At 33.8% G+C, this 24,605-nt stretch overlaps 2 protein-coding genes across 2 annotated transcripts in view; one reads left to right on the plus strand and one right to left on the minus strand.

Annotated features, from left to right (window-relative positions):
* Window positions 1–24,605, plus strand: part of LOC148948151 (uncharacterized) — a 430,626-nt gene that overhangs the window by 316,332 nt on the left and 89,689 nt on the right. The gene's annotated exons all lie outside the window — the stretch shown is intronic.
* Window positions 8,913–9,503, minus strand: LOC148948155 (uncharacterized). The gene has a single exon (XM_089096121.1). The coding sequence runs from the start codon at window positions 9,501–9,503 to the stop codon at window positions 8,913–8,915; it is 591 nt and encodes a 196-aa protein (XP_088952247.1).

Below are 24,605 nucleotides of genomic sequence, written 5' to 3' on the forward strand. Positions count from 1 at the left end.
ACTAAAAAGGATTGCATAACAGCGTGCAAAGGTTGCATTTGCATTTGCTTACAGAGTATTCATGATCATGAACTTGGATTGGAGTCTCCTAGGCGAAAAATTGAGATAAAGAAGGCAAGCATATTCCTAAAAGGACTTCTAAGAAAATAAAGAGTAGTATATAGACAATTTACCAATATTCAACATTTCAAGTAGAGCTCAGAACCAGAAATGTTAAATTTGGGAAAGAAAGAAAATCCTTTTTCATAGAAAAGGTTAGGAGACCACCGGTTGGTTCCCAGGAATGGGTTATTGTATACACTGGATGATTCTTACTAGAAAAAAAGACGTCAATTTAAGATTATTTGATGAAAAAAAACTATTTAATGGCGTCATCGATTTCCTTCATTGAAGTTCTTTATTGGGGGGATCAGATGGGATCTGTCGAAACCTTAAATAAATTAAGACAATATGGTGTCTTTGGAAATATGTTCCGCTAGGTTAAAGATGTAGCATGGAAGTATGACTTCTGTTAGAGGAGGTAAAGTTAGTGGTACTTACCCCACTCTTAGAGAAAATACTTTCACTCGTAACCTCTTTAATATTCGGTCAATTGATACCAGAGAAAATCATAACTCAGGGCAAATTGTGAAAAATATACATTGATAAAAATACAGTAATAGCACCATCTAAGGAGCATTGATAGGACTAAATTGTATTGCCCATAGGATTTAAGATATTGTTGAAAATACAAGGCACTGCCGATAGGATTTAGAATATTCGCGAAACACAGGATATGGATTATGAAAATTACTTAAAATTACTATTTATACCGTAGCAACACACAACAGCTTAAACCGGTAGTAGTTTGTAATTTTTCTGTCTTCCACAATAGAGATAAATTCAGAATGTTCCTAAAGTTCAAATTTTAATCAGTCGTATTTTTTTAATTAGAAACTGGCACAACTTTTTTTCCTCGGAGAAATTTTTTTTTATTTGCCTTTGGTTTTCAGTCTCCCACTGTTACTGGATTTTTTTGGCACCTTCAAATACTTTTTAAAAAATTCCCTTATAATTTGTAAAAATGTCTCTAATATCCTTACCAATGTACACTTATGAATGTCAGTAATGGACAATGGACATCGACTTTTAATATTTTTACACTCTTTATATATATAATAAGACTTCTTTCAGTAGGAATAATATTCAAAAAATTACGAAAATTATAAATTGATTATCGAGACCAAAAGTCTCAGGTGTTCCATTGAGCAGTAGTGCAACGATAATTTGAGTTACAATTGATCTTAGTGAATTTGTGTTTATCTTCTTTCATTGCTTTAACAAAAAAAATAATAAAATGATTTTAAGTGGAAGAGATTGTAAGAAGGTCTTTTTTGTGCAACTTTGGTGACTCAATTTCATTAAAACATGAAATCCCCTTTCTCTAATAGATCTGAAATAAAACGATAATTTCAAATTGGCATCAATTTGAAAATAACGTTGCTTTGCATAACTAGTCATAAATCTTATGATGATATTTCTTTGTTCAAGCATTAAACGACTTTTGAACCTGTGAAAATATTTAAAGACTCAATTTAGACCAGTTTGTTATAAAACAAAGAGGAATGCAAGGCTTCAAAATATAGGACAAAAACTACTTTTTAACAAAAAGGTCGGTGATTGGCTAAAAGAATATTGGAAAGGTCGCTAAGCGAATCAACTACCAAGTTAAATAAAATAAACGAATCTGAAACAAATCGAGTAGTTTTGCCTCGGAAACAAAGAATACGAGTAAGTGAAGTTATTTATTAAGTAGAATAAAAAGCTGCCACTAGCCTGTATAATTTCACTTTGAGAATGATATTTAAATCAACTAATAAGCTTCAGAAAGAGTTCTGTCGCCTAGGCTAGATCCAGGTATTATACTAAATTAAACCAATACTTATATTTGAGTTACTTAAACTGAAATTAAAGTCAGGGCAAAAATTCCTTTGTGAGGGTTGTTAATAGACTTATAAAGGTATTATTTATTAAAGGATGGGTAATCAAATTTAAGCGGCTTATAAGCAGAAAATGTTAAATTAATGCTAAAATAAAAGAAGAAAAATTTTAATATAATAGTTCTAACTTAATTTAATTCTTACATATGAGATATTTAACCTGAAATTAGAGTCAGGGCAAAAATTCCCTTTTGAAGGTTGTCAAAAGACATTAATAAAGAGTTTATTAATTAAAGAATGGGTAATGTAATTAAACCAGATTAAAGCAGAAAAATAAACGAACGAATAGCTCAGGACTCTATTATATTCATATATAATATCATATTATATTATATATATGTTATTATATATATATATATATATATATATCATTTATCATATTTGGTGTTTTGGTTTATAATTCGGATAGTGTATCATAATTAGCCAAGGCTTGGGCATTTGGCCATTTAGAAAAGGGATAGCATTTTAAAGATTAAAATAGCAAAAATTAATTTTTTCCCAGAACCTTAAACTTGTGAATAACCGAAGGTATAAGGAAGGGAAAACAAAAACCTAACTAAGGAGTCAACGTTAGGAAGCTTTAGTGCCTCCCGTTTCCCAACTAGTGTCTCCAGTGTCTCCAGTGTCTCCAACCGTTAAATAATCCAGGAATTGACAATAATACTGTCAATAAAATGATAAAATAGTCACCTTTGCATTCTTCTTTTCAAGACCAAGACAAAGGTGAATAACAACAATACACTCAAGCCATGTTCGGAGGTCTGAGTGCAACCGCTTCTTCCCTGGTAAGGTTCGAAGTCGTAAACGTACCCTGACACACCAGAACGTACCCAAATATTAAAGCCTCACTTTGTCAGTTTTGACACCATATTTTTTTCAAGCTACTCCTTCTTTTGAAAGGTACCACCATTTCATCAACCAAATTATACTCTTCATCGGATAAAGCGGTTTTCTATGAACAGAGAAGAAGCTTGAAGAAAGGCTTTATCTTATAATACCTGCCTCCGCTGCTTTGTTTCTGGCTTATGAAATGCAGGCATTCTCGGATCTTTTTGAAATTAATTAGAAAAAAACTTTTTCCACAAAATAATTTTTTCAAAGAAAAGTAAAGAACTCCATTAAACCGAAACAGAGCTAAAATGAAATCAAATAATCTGCCAAGCGTCAAACTACCAGAAATCAGCATCGATAAATAAATGAAACCAAAAAAGAACAGAAATTACAATAAATAACCGAGTCAAACTCAAAACGAGTAGAAATTAACATGAATTGGGCTCCAAATCCCTATGCCGTCCCAAGACCAGAACATAATTTGCACATTACTGATAAATATAAATGTTTTTACTTTCATGACTTTAATAAATCAAATAATATTAACATTTTGATTTCTAAATATCAGTATATAAATATTAAACTGACAATCTACATTTATTTGTATTATTTTTTTCAGTAAAGCACAAATTATGTTCTGGCCTTGAGAAGGCATTTGGGTTTTAAACCCATCTCATGTTAATTTCTGCTCGTTTTGAGTTTGACTCAGTTATTTATTGTAATTTCTGTTCGTTTTGGGTTTCATTTATTTATCGATGCTGATTTATAGTAGTTTCAAACTTGGGACTCATCAGAATGCTTATTTAGATTTCCAGTAGGTCAACAACAAATATGATAATACAAACAAATGAAATATTACCTTTCTATCACTGTTTTAGTATATCAACAAATTTTAATAGGTATGTATAAAATTTTTATACAAAAAATAAGTCACATAAAAATTTAAATCATCACACTGCAAGAGGTCAGAGAAGTTTCAAAATCATATGCACTGCTAAAACTAAAGTAAAAGCTCTTGATTGCTCAGACAGAAAAACTATAAAACGTCATTTTGGCAACATCTAAGAAACTATCTTTCAGATTGACATTTTTGACATTAGAGTTAGCCTTCTAGTGCGTGTGCAATCAGTCTCGAAATTTCTGCACTGAGTTTTGCTTGTTTGATCAATGGTATAGAATCAAGGTCTTTGCACAAGGTCTCACAAAAACCGGCATTGTGGGAATTCCTACCTTTGTTGTTCTTTCCCTCTAAGATTTTATTTAGAGTACTATTGGCTGTTTCCATAAGCTTAATTGCATTTTCCCTGGGCAATTGATCAGTAGTTCCCTTTCTTTTAACACCTGAATTATTGGTTGACCTTGTAGGTGTCCTACTTATTGTAGATTCAATTGGGAAAACACTGTCAATCTGTTCTGTATGAACATTTGGAGACAGACAAGTTGGTTGCACAGTAGCAGTTGTAGAAGTGCATGGTCCTTGAGCAAAAGTGGTGAAGTCAGTGTGAGTATTGCTATCTTCAGCTATTAAATCTTTTTACACTTCTGTGTCAATCACATATTCTTCTTCTAAATTTACAGAAGTCCTATAAAAGAAAGTTTATTGAAGAAAAATAATGACCAATCAGTCAGATGGGTTTTCCAGACATAACTATTGACCACATTGCTATCATGTATGAATTGGAAGAAATAGTAAAAGATTCTTGGACCATTTGAAGAAAAATGTTAGTTTTAAAGGTATTTTTTTCTGTAAAATAATTATTCAAGCGGCAAATATAGGAAACAATACATATCTTGGTGACATTCAGGTGTAAAAACTCCTTTTAAAATGGTATTTTCACCATTTTTTTATGAATTGCAAATTTTCAGCATAAATTTGGTTTGTCAGAACATTTGTGTCATCCTTTCCAAAAGAAAATGGCGGGGGGGGGGGGTAACATCATAATTCTGTTGCTATGATTATTGTATTTTTTTCTTACCTTAAATTACAGCTAGGAGCAATGTAGGCTAAGGATTTCTCATTTACTTCTAGAATAATCCCCTTCTCAAACACAAATTGTGGCCACAGCATTGCTAGTCTCTTACCACCTACTATCTGCTAAGGGTGATTTTAAATTAAAATCAGTAGAAATCTATACATCAGCTTTGTTTTGGAGAAAACAAACTTAGCTAAAGGGCTAGAGAAGCATTCAAAATGCTAAGGGTTTCTAAGCTCATTTCATAAAATACATGTCTTTTGCGATTTAGTTATTAGCATGATGCTAAATGAGAGAACATAATAACAGCAATTTCAAATCCGAAAATTAATTTTTTTAAATTTACAAGCTTATTCAAAAAAGAAAAGTTAAAAGAGGACTAAAGCAAAAAAACAGTAAATAACAATAATAAAACAAACTCTAAGTGATTGATTTCAATAAAACAGTAGTATTACCAACACTGGGAATAGGGTAGTACTGCTGGTTGACCCATCTTACAAGATACAGGCCTTTCATTTATATCCTTTCACATGCTTTAATTTCTGTCAACAATTGTTGTCTCTACCTCTTGACTTTTGTGAGTGTTTTGAGAATTTCAAACCTATTGCTAGAGTTATCATATAAGATAATATATTACTTACAGTTGGGGATTATGGTACTTGATCAAAAATCGCAGGGCACTAAAATGTGGCCATTTTATGTAGATGTCGTCTCCTCCTCCATCACCACTCCTTTTTTCTTTTCTGGCTGATAGTTTCTTAAAAAACTCGCTCCTCAGGTAACCCCACGTTTCTCTACACCATCCCACTGCAAATGAAATAATTTCAAGATGACAACTCATGTGAAAAAAAAAGATGTTCAAGCAACCATTAGATTACAACAGTGTTAGGCTCATTATCAAGGCACAAGACACAAATTAGGGTCCATTGTGAATAGAAAAAATTAGAGAGATAAATAAATAATAAATTTGTTTATAAAGAAGATCTCTTATGATGGAATTTTTTAACAAGTTAAAAGAAATTGCAGCCTATTTAAAGCAGGTCAACAGCAAATGCAAACCCATCCTTAAAGAAGTTTAAACATACTTTGTTCCCATGCTTAAGTGGCATAGCCAAGGCAAGACAATACCATTTCCAACCATTTTTTTTATAAACAAAGCATGGAAAAGTATTAAAAATTAAAAACATACTGTGACCTTGGATGAACAACATAAACAATTTACTGTGCTCTATGCTTTTTATATTGAACATCATTGCATTTAGTAGTGCTCCAATTTTAGCCACTAATAGTAACATTGCCTCCTCTAAATGAAGCACTTTTAGCAGTTATTGAGCCTGACTATATCATATCAAGAATTCACCTCTACCTTTTAAAAACCAATATAATGCAATTGTTCTAGCCTGGCTACTCTTCTCTTCTTCATTTTTCTACACCAAACACTAATCAAATGGAAGGAAACAAAGAGTTATGCTAAAGTAAAATATGCTAAGAATGTAATTTGCTGCATTGGGGCAGGGGTGTAATACACTATTAAGAATGAGATAACAAAAATATTTCTGGTTGTTTTAATGTAGTGTTCAAAATTTTGGAAGTTTTTTTTTCAAAAGAGTCCCAGTGTTACACTGTTGTTTCGTTTAATAGCAAATTGTTGATTAGAAAAAAGTAGCCAATACAAAATTATGCAAACCAACAGAACAGCAAAAGTTTTGTATTTAGACCATGGCTATATCTGGCCAAATTAGAGGAAGAGGAAAAACAATTTTTGCAGTAACAACCATTGTATTTGAAAATGATGTTGAATGGCACAACTCTTCTGTAAAACTGTAGATAAGGAGCCTTTTGTCTGTATTGGAAAGTGGTTGAGGAAGGTGGGTAAAACTACCAAGTATAAATGCAAAGCCTTTTGGATATTCCCCAGGGAGTTATTTTAAAGTCCATGCCCCCCCCTGTAAAGAGCACTAATCTTTGATGATGCTTTATAAATTTATTGTTATAAAAGTGAATATTGGGAGATAGATGAACTTCTCAAATAAGGCACAAGAAAAACGTTTTGAGCACAGTACCTTTGCCTAGTCCTGATTTTTATGGTTTTATAGAGTGAAAATCCATTTTGAACAAGAGGTAAAGAGCCTTGAAATGACTTTAAGTTTAGGCTAAAAAATAGAGACTGCATTTTCAAAACATAAGCCACTGAAAAAAAGACAGAAAACCCAAAAGAAGATAACACTTTTTTTGGTCAAAATTTAGAAATGGGTCCTATCGAACCTGTCATTGCACAATCTTCTAAGCCCAAGAAACAAGGGAAAGGGAGAGTTGTCAGATTTATATAACTTTCCCATAAATATTTTAAGCTCTGTATTCATTACTGATTGCATCATTTACCTAACTCAGCTACTTTAAAAGTTAGCAAGAATCTCCTCAACTAGAACAATACCCCAGACTAAGGTATGAAGTAGTAAGACAGCTAATCACAGCTTCAATAATTAAATTACTGTTAAATCTCTTGACAGGCAACCTTGAAATTGGATTATTTCATCATTGAATTTGTCTCAGTTCTTTTTAATAGATATGTGATTAACTTGAATACCTGGTAAATTTCTAGGTGGCACTATAATTTAGCTAGGATGAAAGTGAAAACATCATTTGATGCCTTTTTTATGCTCTTTCATAATTCAATAATTGCTTCTGTTGCAAATTGCATTTTGAGCCCTTAAAGGGGCCCCAAAGGTATATCATTTTTGTAACCCCACAAAGAAGTTATCAAAACTAGTTAAGTTATTGAAAAGTGGTCAAAAACTTGTTGCTAGTTTATAAATAAGTTGTTCAAGAGTAATATACTTATTTATAACAATTCAAATCTCATTTATTAGGCAACCCAAATATAAAACATTTTCCTACTATTTCAAGTTTTTCAAATGAATCCACAAAAATAGTGCTGAATTTTGCAATTTTAAACTTTCCCATCAACAATTCAGGGTATATATTTGCACATTAGGGGGGTAAAGTTGAAGGTAAATGTTCAGTGGGCCATAGAATTTAGCTAGGATGAAAGTGAAAACATCATTTGATGCTTTTCTATGTTATTTCCTAATTCATATGAAATACCTTTAGGGCCCCTTTAAGGGATCAAGATGCAATTTGCAACAGAAGCAATTATCGTATTATGAAAGAGCATAAAAAAGGATCAAATCATGTTTTCACTTCCATCCTAGTTAAATTACAGTGTCACCTAGAAATTTACTGAATATCTTATCAGAAGGCCTATACATTTTGGAATTTTCCAGATACAGCAACAGTCAAAAGTTGAGCTTTATCTTGGACATACATTTAAAGTTTGAGCTTAAATTTGAAAAATGTTGCCAAACCTTGGATATTTAATCTTAAACTGAGAGCAAAGTAATGTAGATCAGAGACACATTCAATCTTGGATATAGTTAATCAAAGATAACTGTCTTGTAAAGCTGAATAACTGTACTTAATAAATAAGTAAGGCTATAGGTTTTAACTTTTGCCCTAATTTTAATTTTGAACAAAAACATTTTCTGACAATGTGGTCAGCAAATCCCAACCTGCCTAGGCTTAGTCCTTACTGTATAGGTATAGACCTGTCATGTAGGCAAATTTCAGGACCCTCTAAAGGGAGAAGGAGTGGAGGTAGGTACTTAAAAATACCTACCTGTGACATTGGGATTGGTCAGCCAATCCCAACTTGCCTAGGCCTAGTCCTTACTGTCTAAATTGATAGGTCGATACATCCAATCCAAGAGCAGGAACATTTTGTCTATACTTATGAAAGCTAGGGTAATTGTTTAGCCTTGTGACACCTGATAAGGAGAAATGTTAAGAAAACAATTCTTACTTTAAAATATGTATAATGATCCTAGTTCTTATATTATCCAACGGGAGAACCTTTATCATCAAGTCTTTCCTCTAAAAATCCTCAAAAGAGAAAGTTTCCAAATATCACCACGTTGACTGTTGTTGTTGAGTTGAGTTGCGTTGAGGTCACCTCACGTCTTCAAGGACCTTGTGACCAAATTTCGTGTTATTTATCTTTCTTCGATGTGCAGGAAACTTCCGACTGCTGCAAAGAAAAAGTCGGTACTTTTTACAATTTTATAGATAGGCACTACACATTTACAAGTTTATCAGTCATTGACAAAAAATCCAATATGAGATTAGTTATTGTTAATGAATGTTCACTATTCCATGTAGCATGATTTATCTGCAATGGTAAACCATACAATTCAAAAAAGTCCTTAATCTTTTTCCTATATTTTACATATGATGGACAATCGAACAAAATATGTTCCATTGTTTCATTTATTCCACAAATTTCGCAATTGGGATTTTCACCGTAAAAACACCCCATATAACTTCCTGTGCCACAATGTCCTGATCTTATACGAAAAGCAGCTCTTCCTCTTTGTCGGTTAAGATGATGGTAAATGCCAAGATTTGATTTGGTTGAGGTCATGCTGTCATTGCTAATTCTGCTTGTTGCTGTATTACTTAGCAATAATTGGTCATTTCTTATTATCTTTTGTATTATATTAGCAATCTGGCTAATTTCATTTGGTGTGTCTGGCATTAAAACATCACCATCCAATATGGCTTCTTTTGCTAGTTTGTCCACAGCCTCATTACCAGGGATCCCAGCATGACCAGGCAACCATTGTAAAGATATTGACCAGCCACTATTCAATGAATCAAGCAACATAGAGTAACATTTATGAATTTCAAAACTTTTATTCTTTTTTAGATGGAAATTTAGAATTGCTGTTAGAACACTCTTAGAGTCACAAAATATTACATATGGTTCATGCTTTTGGCAATAACTTCTGATCACATTGACGGCAATTTGAATTGCAATGCACTCTGCCTGAAAAATTGAAGAGAGAGGGGGGAGACAATACTTTTTACTTATTTGCAAACTAGGTATTAAACATGCCAAACCGACTCCCTGATTATCTTTTGAACCATCAGTGAACACCTGGATATGGTACTTATATAGGGATTCTGTAAGTCTCTTAAATAAAGGAAGTGCATGTGGTATTATGATTGCAGGGAATTCAGCGCTTCCTGATAGGGATTTCAGTGTCCAAGGGGGGATTTGTATCACTGGAGGAACCTTCAATACCATTGTAAGGGTCAGTCTAACATCTTCTTCGTGTAAGAATGAAAGTGCGAATTCAATGCAATACTGCTTATTCCTTTTTCTAGCTGGATTTTTTGTGAGTATTTTACCGGTCTTTATGATTCTGGTTTAAATAGGATTATTATCACTGATCCAAACCTTTTGAAGATAACTTAGTGCTTGAATTTTCATACGGGTCAAAATTAATGGTACTCCAGCTTCACTGTGTAGAAATTTTGTTTGCATTGTTTTCCTGGCTCCTAAGGCAATCCAAAGTGCTGAATTTTGGATTGCGTCAATTTTTTTCAGACAACTAATCCCTGACAGAACATATATCTGCAAGCCGTATTCAATTTTTGGACGAACATATTTGCAGTAAAACTCCACAAGGAAAGGAGCTTTTACTCCATGTTTGGGTCCAGTAAGCATTTTCATCACATTCAGTCTCTTTTGGCACGATCTGCTTACATCATTAACATGATTTATCCAAGATAACTTAGAATCAATTTTGCAGCCCAGAAATTTAGTCTCTTCAACAAATTTAATTTGATGCCCATCAAGGAGCAATGTTGGCTTTGTCACAAGCTTTTTATTTGTGATTAACATGGCTACTGTTTTTTCCAAGGAAAATTCAATGTCAGCATCACAGGCCCAGGTTTCCAGAGATCGAAGTGAACTTTTTAAATCATCTTTTATTGCTTCAATTGTTCTACATCTGGGCCATAATGCTATATCATCCGCAAAGACTGATGGGGGAATAGATCCATCATCTATGGGTATGTCATTGACACTATAATTAAATAAATAAGGATCCAATGCAGAGCCTTGGGGAACAGATCTCATAGGTGTTATTTGGTCCACTGTAGTTTGTTTTCCAACTTTGACCTTGACATTATGTTTGGTTAAGAAAATATAAATTACTGAAAGTATTCTTCCCTTAAATTTGGCTTCTATAAGGTTATTAAGAATTTTCCTATGAACAATGCTATCAAAGGCACCTTTCAGATCTAAGAATACTGCAACCATAATTAATTTTTTCTGGAAGCAATGCAGTGCAGTTTTTTGAAACATTACCAAGTTTTCAGTTGTACTACGATCTTTGACAAATCCACATTGAAAATCATTCAAATTCTTATTCTTTGTTGTGATGTAATTTATTCTATTTTTTATAAGTCTCTCATAAACTTTACCAATAACTGGCAACAGGGTAATAAATCTATAGCTATTTAAACTGGTTTGGTCCTTGCCATACTTGGGTAGCATAACTGCAACACCTTCTTTCCATATTTCTGGAAATTCGTTATGGAACCATTGATCATTTATGATGTCCAAAAGAGTTGTTACCCAAGTCTCAGATAGATTTTTAATGAAATGGGTGTAAATTCCATCATTACCTGGTGCAGTAACTGGCAAGCTACTTATCACACTATTCAGCTCAACAATTGTAAATGGATCATTATAAGGCTCTTCATTACTCTGGTTGTTGATGTGATTTATTTTCCAAATAGCACGTGCATCTCCCTCAGAATCTGGGTCGTGGCAACCAACAGTGCATTGGAGAAGTTCCAATCCTGCCTTAGCTTTTTCTTCATCTGTAACTAGTGCATGACCATTCAAATATAGAGGAGGAATGGAGCAGGCTGGTGGAGTACCCATCATTGACTTTATAAATCTGAAAACATTGGAGGAAGGTTTTCAAAAGTCAAGACCATCAAGGAACTTCTTCCATGACTCTTCTTTTGCTTTAACTATTGTTCGTCTAAAACTGGCTCTAGCCTTCTTAAGTTCTATGAGATTTTCAATACAGATTACAAAGTTATACTTCTTTTTAAGATTGTTGAAATTTTTTTTTGCTTGTTCACAACTTTCATTCCACCATTTAGACCATTTATGTTTGTTCCTGCCAACAATTTGTGGCACTGTACTGTCTGCAATTTTTAAAATTTCACATTGGAAAATATTTATACTGTCACAACTGCTTATACCATGGCTTACAATTTCCTTTATGTCAGTTTGTCCGCACTTCATTGTATATTCATTCCATTTCGCTTTATTCAAGTTATATTTTGGTGGTGTTTTTTTTTCATTTTGTGGTGATAGGTGGTGGGCTACTTCAATTAAGATACAATTATGGTCACTTATAAAAGATGCAGAATCTAAAACAGACATGTTTGCTTTAGTAGCAATATTGGGGCTAAAAAACTGAAGATCAATGGTGGTATATGTTAACCTCTGGGAATTATGCCTTGTTTTTAACCCTTTGGGAGTCAATAAACAACATGTGCTATTTAGGAGTAAATATTCCACACTGGTTCCAGCTTGGTTTATAATTGGGCAGTAGCACCATACACTACTATGAGCATTTAGGTCTCCTACAATAATATAATCACAATTGCTTGGGATTTCACTGACTAAAGCAAGTAACTTAGTACCAATGTCATTGTTTTGTGAAGGATTATAAATATTAATTATATATAGAGGTTTCTTACCTTTAATGGATATATTGCACCGAATTACCTCTTCCTTTATCATTCACAGAGTCCGTAGAATGCATTGTAAATGGAACAAAATGTATATTTTTATATATTCCTATCATTACACCACCACCATTACCACTGCTTCTGTCCTTCCTTATAGTTTGGTAGGGATATAGTTTTTGAATTATTTTATTCTGAAGCCAAGTTTCTTGTATATAAAAGATATCAACATTTTCATCGCCCATACAATTTAGGAAGATTTCTTTTTTATTTCTAAGAAATGATTGTGAGTTCCATGTTATTATCTTCAGATTATTAGTTGTTCTGTTCATTGTTGTGAAAATTTAAAATAGCACCTTTAATTTTAAGACTGTCTAATTTTGTACTGGTCAAAGTTTAGATAACTGTGCATAAATGATCTATTCTGCCGTTTATACTGCTGTCCTGCATTTGAAAAATTTCTGGTGTGACAGCCGAGGCCGAAACAATAGGTATGACAATATCTGCTGCGGATGTAGTATATTTACTTTCCTGACTCAATGAGCTGTGGCTGAGGGATTCTTTGCAGGCTGCTTGTGCGTATGTTCTGTACACAACCTGGGCTCTCTTGTACCCCATGTTGTATTTTTCTGCCATCAGTAATACATTTCTATTTTGTTGCCTGATAGGACATTCCCTAGATGTTGAGGAGTGACAGCCTTTGCAATTAGCACATCTATAAGTTTGTACTTTTTCTGTAGAATCACTATTTTTGCGAGGGCAATTCACAGACTCATGCTTTCCAGAACATCTTAAGCAAACTGGCTCATTTGCTTTACAATTTTTTTTGTAGATGACCATAATGTTGGCATTTAAAACACTGAAGAATTCTAAAATTATATACAAAAACTTCCTTTTTCCTTCCACAACACCACACAATAGGTGGCAAGTAATTGCTAGAAAACACCACCATAACAGCATAGCTATCTTCAAGTTTCCTTGACTCTCTTTTATCTCTTCTGCCGTATAACCTCAGTGATCTGAACTGATGACTCTATGCACTCTTTTAATTGTTCATCACTCAAGTACAAGGGCACTCCCTTGATAATCCCTCTTCTCGTGTATTCCTTCTTCTGAGCTTTCACTTTTACACCTCCTATTGATTGAATTTTTTGAACTTTTTCTGCTTCTTCATTGGTGTTGACATAAACTGACAGCATATTTCTTTCTCTATTTGATTTAAATTCAAACCTGATGGGGGAAACACAATCCTGTAATGATTTAAGTATGGAAAATTCATTTGCTAATTTCTGATTCTTATCTATCGCTCTCAAACTCTACTCTTGTCAGAAATAATTCATTTACAGGAATATCAAAATGTTTTGTAATTGCTGACTCCATTTCTTGTTTTTTATTTTTGCTCTGTGTACTCACACCAGGGAATCTTTCTCGTTTCCTTCACAAAGAAGGGTTCAATCTCAGACTTGGGAATCCAATTTTTCCATACTCACTACTGTCTATTATTCCCTCTGCCAACATTGGATTAACACTTAACATATCTTCATTAGAGTCTGCTGGTAAAGATGGGAAGTCATTATTATTGTCAAGAACCTGGAACCTGTTATTGACAGGTAGATTGTAGCCACTGATGCTGACTGTACTAAGTTGTCGATTAGAGCTATTCACTGGCACATGAACAACTTGTTGATGGGGCTGCCACTGCCCCTGTTGAGAAAAATGGCGAGCCTGATACTGGATGTATGACATAAGGGCTGAAACATACTGAACATTACTTCCATATTGTCCACAAACACCGGTGTTTGATTGAATGACCTATAGGGTAGTGACTGATAAGCAGCTGATATAGGTGGACCCCCTAACTGGGGGTCTTGGTTACCCATATTGACCCTACAAGCCAAATTCTCACTGCTTTAATAAGGCACAATAATTGAAAATGTAAATAGTTAAGGCACAATAATTGAAATTGCAAATGATTAAGCAGGATAAGACACAGTAAAAATATATACTTAAGAAAGAAGATGTTTATCCAACCGTTACTCTTCTTCCCACCACGTTGAAAATTCAATGCTTAAGTCTTTTTAAATTGCCGCCTAATAAGTTCTTTTATAGATAGCGTTCATGCCGGTCTTTTTAATATTTTTTTTTTAAACAGCAGTGGCAAAGGGCGAATAGTAGTGGCGTAAATACAAAATATTAATAGCAGTGGCGAAAATCAAAATGTTGTATTTTCGGCGAAAAACCGAAAATACAAAATATGCACGGCATTGAAAAGAAATGAAATAATATAAAAAAAGTTGATTTTGAATTGAAGTTATCAGGTTAGGTAATAAAAGATGCACGGAATTTTTTTTTTAATGAGTTTTTTTTTAATGAGCACTGGTTAGGTTAGAAAATACAATTTTTTGTTAATGATATGATTTAAAACAGAATTCACAATTTCTATAATTTCAATTTACCACTACTTTTTCTTTAAACACGTTTTTTGACACACGTGCTAAACGCTATATATAAAACAACTTATTTGGCGGCAGTTTACAGCGGCAATTTCAAAAGACTTGAGCAACGTGGTACTTTTAGCATGGGTTTTGGAAACATTTTCTTTTAAGCTTGAAAAAGAAGGATTTTTAGATGAAAGACCTGATGATAAAGGTTCTCCCGTTGGATAATATAAGAACTAGGATCATTATACATATTTTAAAGTAAGAATTGTTTTCTAAACATGTCTCCTTATCATGTGTCACAAGGTTAAACAAATACCAAAGCTAGATTTTATCTAAAATATACACCTGAGATTGTGCACCACCCAAGTAGGCTACTTGGGGTTTTACCCTAGGCCTTGACTATAGCCTACTTGTTAATATTGTCTAGCTTTTAGTAAAAAAATGGGAATTTTATGGCTTCTATTTACATGAAATCTTATTTACTTTAATTTAAAAAAGAAAGATACATTAAATAAGCTTAGGTCAGGGCTAGGCCTATTATAAAACTTAGGCTAGGCTATTGATATGCTTAAATTATTTTTACTTTCAATAGACTGAACTGGAAAAAAAAAACTCAATTCCAACTTCATCAGGCAGAAAATTGTGATGACTGATAAGTCTGTGCTTCCAACAGGAATATAAGCATTTGCTTATAGCCTAGCATGTTGAGTGAACCTACCTGGTATATTCTTGACATTATTTTAACTTTTAAATATTTCACATTGAAATTCCCATGAAACCAATTGGTTTCCAAGGGAAAAAGTTGAAAAAAATCCAACCAAAAGACATGATGGGAAAACGATCAATCCTTTACGGAATTCCTTTGAGAATTGATGGGAATCCCGTCTGTGTGAACTAACTATTAATATTAAAATGTTATTTTGAAAAAAATTTTGTAGGTATTTCTAAAAACAGCTTAAACCCTCTTGAAAAACAGCTTGGCATTGGTTTGCCAGTTTTTTTTTAGTTGTAGTGCTATTTTTTATGATATTTTATTTTCTGGTTTTATGATTCCAAAATACAAATTTGGTCTTTTGGGATTTGTGATAGACGTTTTTTGAAATAAATATTTTATCTTTTAAACCTCTCAAAAATGGCATTTGTTTTGCCATGATGTCATTTTCAAGGTTTTAGGCTGTTTTAAAATCCCCTCAAATTTGTCTTCAAAATCACATTTTACTACTAAAGCTAAGGGAATAATAATTACTATTTCTCAATCAACTACAAATGGTTATTTTTGTTAGTAAAATGCTAGTTTAGCTACTTTTTGTTATCTTGGAAAGGGGTTAGGAGAGTGAAACCTTCAGTAATGATTCCAGGGCCAAAAACATACTCTGGGAAGGTATTGCTAAGCTTCCATCTTAACCCTCTTCTGATTTCTAAGTCTTTAAAATTTCCTACTTGATAGGTCAACACCTATTGAAATTTTGAAAAACAATGTATTACCTTAATTTTCAGTTATCATTTTCTCTTTCTGTAGTTTCATAAGACAAAAATTTTTAAAGGTCACTGTCCTGTAGAGGGAGGAGTGGAAGTAGGTACTTCCACTGGAACTAGGTACAAAACTAGAATTTTTTCTAAATAGTAAGTTTTGTAGGAACATGTTTATAATTTTTTTATTTATGTTGTTTGTTTACCCTTTTGGGTCTCCTTAAGGGCTTAAAATGTAATTTGCCACAGAAGAGATTACTGAATAATGAAAGCAGCATAAAAAAAAATTGGGTGATGTATTTACTTTTATCCTAGGTAAATTATGTTGAAAATGGTAAAATTCTACTTTAGCTACTTTATGCTATCTTGAAAAGAGGTTTGGTTAGGAAAATGAAACTTTCAGGGATAGATCTACAGGCTAAAGTATGTCCTGGGAAGGTATTTCAAAGTATCTACCTCCACTCCTTCTCTCTCTAGAGGGTCCTGACCTTTAAAAATCAGTGTGTTATAAAGGTGAAACTTGTAAAATAGATCTTCTGCTTAAAAGAAGTACAATAAAATTGTTTTCAGCTTCATAACTTTGCTCAATCCTGGTTTATAAGGTGTTAAAGATATGCAAATACATTTCCTAAATTTTGAAGAAAAAAAAACAATGTACTCTATAATGTAACATCTATTACTTTTCTTAGAGTAATTGAAGAATCAATGAATGAAAATGTCAATGCTGAGATACTGGGAATAAAAGTATTGATCCAATTTGCGATATCATTTTAAAAAATGAACCCTTATTTAAAACCCTTTTCGGTAATGACATACTAGGGACTTCTCTTTCTGACTCCTGTATTACTGCAGCAAACAAATTTCAGCACCTGCAGCAACTTTCATTAATTCTCTAGAGAATTACCGGGAGGCTCCTCGACGTTTCCTTTATAATTCACAATGGATTTAGTACTAAAAAGGTTTGAAAAGGGAATAGAATATATATTCAAACCAGCAGCATATGTTTTAGGGGGTATACAAGTTATGACACCTGGTCGATACTCGAAGATGAATTCCTGCAATTATTGGCTTTTGATCAGAATCAGACTTGAAGCCGATTTTAGCACCTAGATATGAGTGAAAATTCAACAAAAAACTTTTGAATCTAGACTTGACAACTACACAGTCTCTCTGGGTTTTTGGTAACATTATCTTTTTCCAACTCTAGCATTCCAATCTTCAGCAACAACAAGGGATTGTCTGAACGGAACGTGCCAGAATTTGTTTTAGGTCATTATAAAATGTATTCTTCGCTTCTTTCGTTACATTTAAGGTCGAGGGGTATGCAGAAATGACTGTAAGATTAGTCTTTCGCCCTTTAATCTTTACTAAAACAAGTCTTAGACATTCTAGGTCCCATTCAATAAGGGCACGATTTGCATATCAGAAAGGAGAATCATCACATTTTATTCACTGTATCACACTTTCAATACTAATACATGGCATTATCGCAGATGTTTCTTTGGGATTTATTTGACCAGCAAATTCCCGGCTACTTGGCACCATTTATGTGTTTGCCTAGGCTTTAATACTGAAGCCACTTCCAGTACGATGAAACCACGTAGCCAGATTTCCCACCCGGAGGACTGGGAATGGAACATCTTCCTAACCTAACTTCTGAGGGCTAAGAAGAACTTACAATGTTGGCAAAATTTATTTGTTTTAAAGTGATTGTAGTTAAAATATTATTAAATATTTATTTTATTAGCTAAATATATATTAAATTAAATTTAATTATTAATTTTTATTGATTTTAATTATAATTCATGTCCCTATAAGAAATTCAAAATTTAGGAGAAAATTGTTAGAATTTTGCATATAGTTATGCCCAAAAAGAAAGGGTTTATCTTTCACTCTTTTTTCAAAATGAGAATCTAAAAAAGTGTAACAATGGAAAATCCTCCTGAATTTAATCCCAAGGAGTTCACCAGAAACAAGGTTAAACAAGGATTGTGTCTTGTTTTGATTTGTTCAGTAGTCCATTCGTACATTTTGTACTGTTGCTCCTTGAGGTTACGCACGTGCTCAACATTGGAGTAAAGATCAACTCAACAAATTGAATATTAATACAAAACTGACTAATGATTTCACAATTAATTTATTCTAGGAATAAGCTTTAAAAATCTTCAAAGGTAGCTTACTAAAAAAAGCTTTTAAAGATATACCCCCTGTTATTGGAAAACATATAAGAAATAAGAAAAAGAAGGCAAGGATTACAGACAGGATTTCCAAAGGGTGTACCGAAGTACATTTTTTTTTATCGAAATCGTACTTTTTGAATAGTTTCTATGAAAGTTCTACTTTTGCAATACTTTTTGTTAAAAATTTTATTTTTTTAGTACTTTTTGTTAAAAAATATAATTATTTTTAAAGCAATCAAATGACATCAACAGCGACAGGGTCGCTGAGAGCTCTGCATAGAACTGATCCTTCACTTCCGCAGGAATCGGATTGGTGGGAGCATAGCATAAAATAATTTTCCACTTTCCATGCTTGTGCTGGAGCTGAGCCAGCAGTATTCAATCTGAAATTTGTTTATAGGAGAGAAGGTATTTCTTGGCTCTGGCGTTCAGCGCAAGGCCTACACCATTTGTCTTGCTTTTTGGGTCACCAGATCAGGTGATATCCTTCACTAATATCCTCGGTCTTTCTTCCGACAAGGTGGGTTTCTAAAAGACCAGCCACAGCTATATTGAAGCGTTTTAGCTCATAGGCAAGCATTGATTTAGCTCCAAGAAAGTTGAGTGTGAGTGTGTTCCATGTGGCGTGTTATATTTCACCTTGGTCAATAAGGTCCATTTGATGGTCTGAAATCGGTCCAGGGACATGCTGGGGTCGTGGAAGGTAAAGAGAGGTAAGCCATCCGAGGCAGTATGATCGTTTTTAGTTGCGGTAAAATTTTCGGGTGGAGGGTTGAAGGCCCAACCGAGCCTAGGCCAGGAATCTAATTAAGTTCAGACTAGCCTATATACTGAGAGTCCCTGGGGTGGGCTCCACCCACCTCATCAGGTTGAGGCCCCATATCCAGAGGCATGTGGTCAGCAGACATAGTGTGCCTCATTCCGGACGTACTCCATACGCCTCAAAAGCTGACAAAGGCAACATAATCGTCAAAATAGATAGCAGTGATTATGAACAAAAACGGTAAGTAATTATTTCTGATGAAATTATTTACAAAAAGCTGGGTTTGATCCCATAGAAAAATACACAAAAGAAACACAACATGAATTAGAAGTACTCAAAAACAACTTATAAATAACCCATATATTCTATAATTAATTTTTCCCTAGAGGTTGTTCAGCACCAAAAATTTATGGTTTGCCTAAAGATCCAGAGGAATAATGCTCTTCGCCCTATTGTATCAACTATTCACTTACAGGTTTCTTAATTAGGAAAATGGTTGTCAACAGCATTTCGTCCGCTTTTGGGGACTCAAAGATCTTTTTAAGAGTTTAGTTGATGTTGTAACCAAATTGAGAAACTGTTACATAGACAACAACACCATTTTCTGTAGTTTTGATGTTGTATCTATGTACACAAATTGTGTTGAACAAAAAATGTTAATTCATATTAAAAAATAAAATGCAAAAACATTTTGAATTGATAGAAGATGTAACTTTTGCAAGCATGGCCGTTAAGTCATTTTGGAATTGATAAACAAGTATTCCTTTTATTTCGGTTTTAGAGTAGAATTTTATCAACAGGTCTTTCGGTTTAGCAATGGGTGCTCCTTAAAGTCCAATCCTGGCTAATTTATGTTTGGATTCTATAGAAATGTCCGCTATTCAGTGATTTCGTCTGTGTCCTTGTTTCTGAGGTAGGCTTATGGACGATGTTTTATGGTTTTAGGAACATGAATTGAATTCCTTAAGTAGGTTTCTTGACCATTTAAACACGTTTGACAAGAAATATTAAATTTACTTTAGAGCTAGAAAAACAAGATTTGCTACCCTTTTTAGGTTTTTTATTATTAAAGAGTGATAATGGTTGACTTTTTTCAATTTAACGAAAACCAATTCATAATGACAGGTATTTAAATTTACGGTCATTTTACCAAATTTCAGTAAAAAATGTAACAGTCATATCATTGGTCGATACAGTTTTTAAAATTTGTTACTGGGAGTATATTGATAAGGAACTAATGTATTTGAGGGATGTTTGATTTTGCAATGGGTATCCTGTAAAATTGGTAAATGAAATAATAAAGAAAAGGCAGGTTAAGCACGAAAAACGTAATAAAAACGAAGGTTCTGAACTTTTGGACCCTAAAGTTTTTCCAATAGATACGTTTCATTACCTTTCATACCAATTCTTGGGGAGAAAATTAAACGGACTTTACACGAATATAAAACTTCAACTTGTTTTAAATCAATCAGACCATTGAGTAACTTCCTAAATTCTGGAGAGGATAACACGTAGTAGTTCGGCAAGTGGAGCATATAGCATCCCTTGCTCTTGAGGAAAACCTTGCGTCGGTCTAACAAACCAGCAATTTGTGGAACGATTTATTGAGCACCGGAATTCAATAGATAATGCTCTAAAATTTACAAAACCTCCAGAAAGTTTCAGTTCAGCCTTAGCTGTAAGGAAGCCTTATTTTTGTGCAATTTTGTTAATTCAATTTCAGTAAAACTTGGAATCCACTTTCTCTAATAGATCAGAAATAAAGCGACAATTTCAAATTAGCTTGAATTTGAAAATAACTTCGCTTTGCGTAACTAGTCATAAATCTTGAAGCAACATTATTTTGTTCAAGTATCGAACGACTTTAGAACCCTTGATAAATATTTGAAGACCCAACTTAGACTAGTTTGATATAAAACAAAAAGGAATGCAAAGCCTCAAAATACTGGAAAAAAAAACTTTTTGACAAAATGGTTGGTAATTGGCTAAAAGAATGGGGGAAAGGTCTCTAATCGAATCAAGTACCAAGTTGAATAAAATGTACCGATCAGAGATACATAGAGTAGTTTTGCCTCGGAAGCTAAGAACACGATTAAGTAAGCTTCAGAGAGATTTCTGTCGCTTGGACTAGACCTAGGTCTTATACTGAATTAATTTAATGCTCACACTTGAGACATTTCAACCAAAATTAGAGTCAGGGCGAAAATTCTCCTTTGAGGGTTGTCAATAGACTTATAAAGGGTTTATTAATTAAAGGATGTGTAATCTAGTTAAAACCGAATAAAATCAGAAACATATGCGCGCAAATAGTTTAGGACTCTAGATTTTATTATATTTGGTGATTCGGTTTATATTTCGGTTAGTATATCGTAATTGGCCAAGGCTTGGGCCGTTTAGACAAATAATAACACTTCAAAGAGTAAAATAGCGCAAATTAACTTCTTTCCAGAATCTTAAACTTGTGAATAACCGGAGGTGTAAGGAGGGCAAAAATCTTAACCCATGAGTCAACGCTAGGAGAGTGCCTCCCGTTTCCAACCTAGTGTCTCTTGGAACTTAGCTTATTATTTATAAAATACCTTACACCTAGAAAACTTGAACTACCTGGTTAATAACAGGCTTACCTATTTCTGGATTCTCGGACGTTATACGGAAGAGGGCCTCATACCTCTTTTTAGCTACGCTTTCATTTGTTAACCCGTGCGGACTATGTATATAAAGGCGACCTTGATGTTATACAGATAGGTTAGGGAAGGAAGGGGAATAATATTGTCAAACTAAGAATTTCAATTCCTTTGTGTCCAGATAGATTCAATTAATAATCTTCCCTGGTTAAGTTTAAGGTTATCAAAGGTCAAAGGAGCACTAGTCTCTGTTACAAGATATAAAAATAAGATCTTGGCTTAGGCTAAACAAATAATTTTCCGAGAAACAATAATTTGAAGTAAAGATCTTAACTACCTCCTTACCCAGGCCTTGTCAAACTAATCAAGCGTAACGCTTGCAATTAGAAGCATTGATAGCCAAGAACTATAATGATCCTTTTTTCCGGTAAACGACAAGGACTGAACAAAGGACACATGCAATATATGATTAGCCAACTCAAAAGAGATATTGGAAGAGTTTAGAATAATAATAATTACAACATTTTTTCCTTTTTATTCTATTTAATAATAAATATCAGTTTTCTCTGGATTTTTAGTACCAATTCCTACCAAACCGCCTCAGTTATAACAAGCTACCACATTTTAGCCCTAAACTAGAGGGCGATCTCACAACTGATGGCATTGGTACTCAAGTTCTGTGTAACTTTCGTTTAAGAGGGGGGGATTAATAAAAATTAAAAATTTTGGTAAAATTCAGTCCTCTGTTCCTCCCAAGAAGGTGTCGGTTCAGTTTTTTTCGATGATTATCGTCAAGCCTAGCAGCAACAGAATAGTAGGACAAAGTATTCATTTGAGCAACAAATTTAAATAGCTAGACTTGAAAAGAAGTCTAGACAGTTTTACCTTTCTAGAACCCTTTCTTTCTTCTCTTTTTCTTTCTCTTTTATACAAGTTCCAGTGTCCGTATCGTCTGTAGCTTGCTTAAATCTTTTTGAATACTAGTGCCATAGGTTAACCATCTTTAAAATTGAAATCACACTACTAGCATTGAGGGTTAATTTAAATCAAGATATGAAGCTAACTCTTACACAATTTATAAACTCTACTCATTTTAATAGTTTTAAATAAAATGTTTCCCACATTATGAGTTTATGAGGATAGAACCATCATGAGTTCAAATGAAATCAAAATCAAAGAGTTAGAAATTGTACTACAACAAGCCCAGAAGGGCAATATAGAGATGCCCCTGTCACTAGTAGACTTCAAAATCTATTTTTGGAACAGGCACTTACCGTCAGTAGAGATGCCCCTATTGATCGTGTCACTCACCCCTGCTGCCACCTACAACTTTTTTTACATAGTTCATGGATGGTTATGTGTGTAGCTCGATTTATTTGATGGTTTTATGGATTTTGTCAGTGAGAATGAAAAAACAGGAACTTTGCCACATTTATGTCTGTTTTCATGGAGGTTTATGTGTGTTGGTCGATTTATTTGATGGTTTTATGGATTTTGTCAGGGAGAATGGAAAAACAGGAACTTTCTCGAGTTCTTGGACTATCTAGTATGATGGGGGTCCAGGTCAATCGATCTGTTGTTTCTGAGCCAACTTTCTCTTCTGGTCAGTCTTGGGTCAGCAGTCAGAGTGAAGAGACTGAAAAATGAATGAATATGAAGAAGAGATAATTAGAACAAATATAGTGTTTATGGAAAAACATTTCATTTTGGATGATGGTTTTCTCGAGTTTTCTCTTCAACGTAGGATATTCTCTCAAGGAACACTTGACAATATAATGAAAACTGATTCTCCCCCATTGGACTATTGTATGAAACTTTTAAAATGTGATTCAAATGCTTATACTCAATTTATGGATATATTGATCACGACACGGCAAAATCATATTGTGGATATACTTTCATTGCCAATGTAGATGGCTCCTCCTTCGAAAGAGGTAACGTCACAGAGTTACTCCTCTCCCCTTTCCTACGCTTTGAATTTATTGAGCAAAGAGGATCAGTTTCGTTTTAGCTGTGAGAGAGTTGACATCGGGAAACCAAAAAAATGTTCTATATATGCCCATTGTGCATGTACACTCTTGGCAGTTGGACTCAATGTGAGAATTGTACAATTATTGATGACTATAATGAAAAGTGTAAATTATGTAATCCTTGCAAATTACATAGAGGCTATGCAGTACAAATTAAAGGATGTAATTCATGTCTTGAGGAGGTGTGTGACTCTCATCCTAGAGGGCACCTATGCTCCAATTGTCACAATGATAAATGTGATCAGTGGGAGAATACTTACCCCGCTATGATTGGAAAGAATCCTAAACGTGATTTTAGTTTATTTCTACGAGATTGGTATCGTCGTGGATTTAAATTATTCTGGGAAGAGGAATCTGGTCTACGATTCAACTGTTGGGGTAACAAGACAATCTGGTTTCTACATCATCGCTGTGATGACACTGCCTACTATGACTATAAACCAAGTGATTTTTATTTGGCAGTTACCGAATCCGATTCACCACTTGAAAACAAAATACTTGATACTTGTTCAAAGAGTCAGTCTTAAAATCACTAATTTCATACAATGGCCGCTAATAGTATAATTTACTTCACGAGCGAAAATGATAAGAGTAAGGATACACTATCCTGCCACCAATACGACTCCGACTTTGCACTCAATCAAGATTAATGTACAGTGAATCCAAATGATTTACCAGCATTAGTGGTTCACGACAGTTG

This window comes from Artemia sp. Qi Xiang Cuo, chromosome 10, assembly GCF_049724085.1.
Source record: "Artemia sp. Qi Xiang Cuo chromosome 10, ASM4972408v1, whole genome shotgun sequence".
NCBI lineage: Eukaryota > Metazoa > Arthropoda > Branchiopoda > Anostraca > Artemiidae > Artemia > Artemia sp. Qi Xiang Cuo.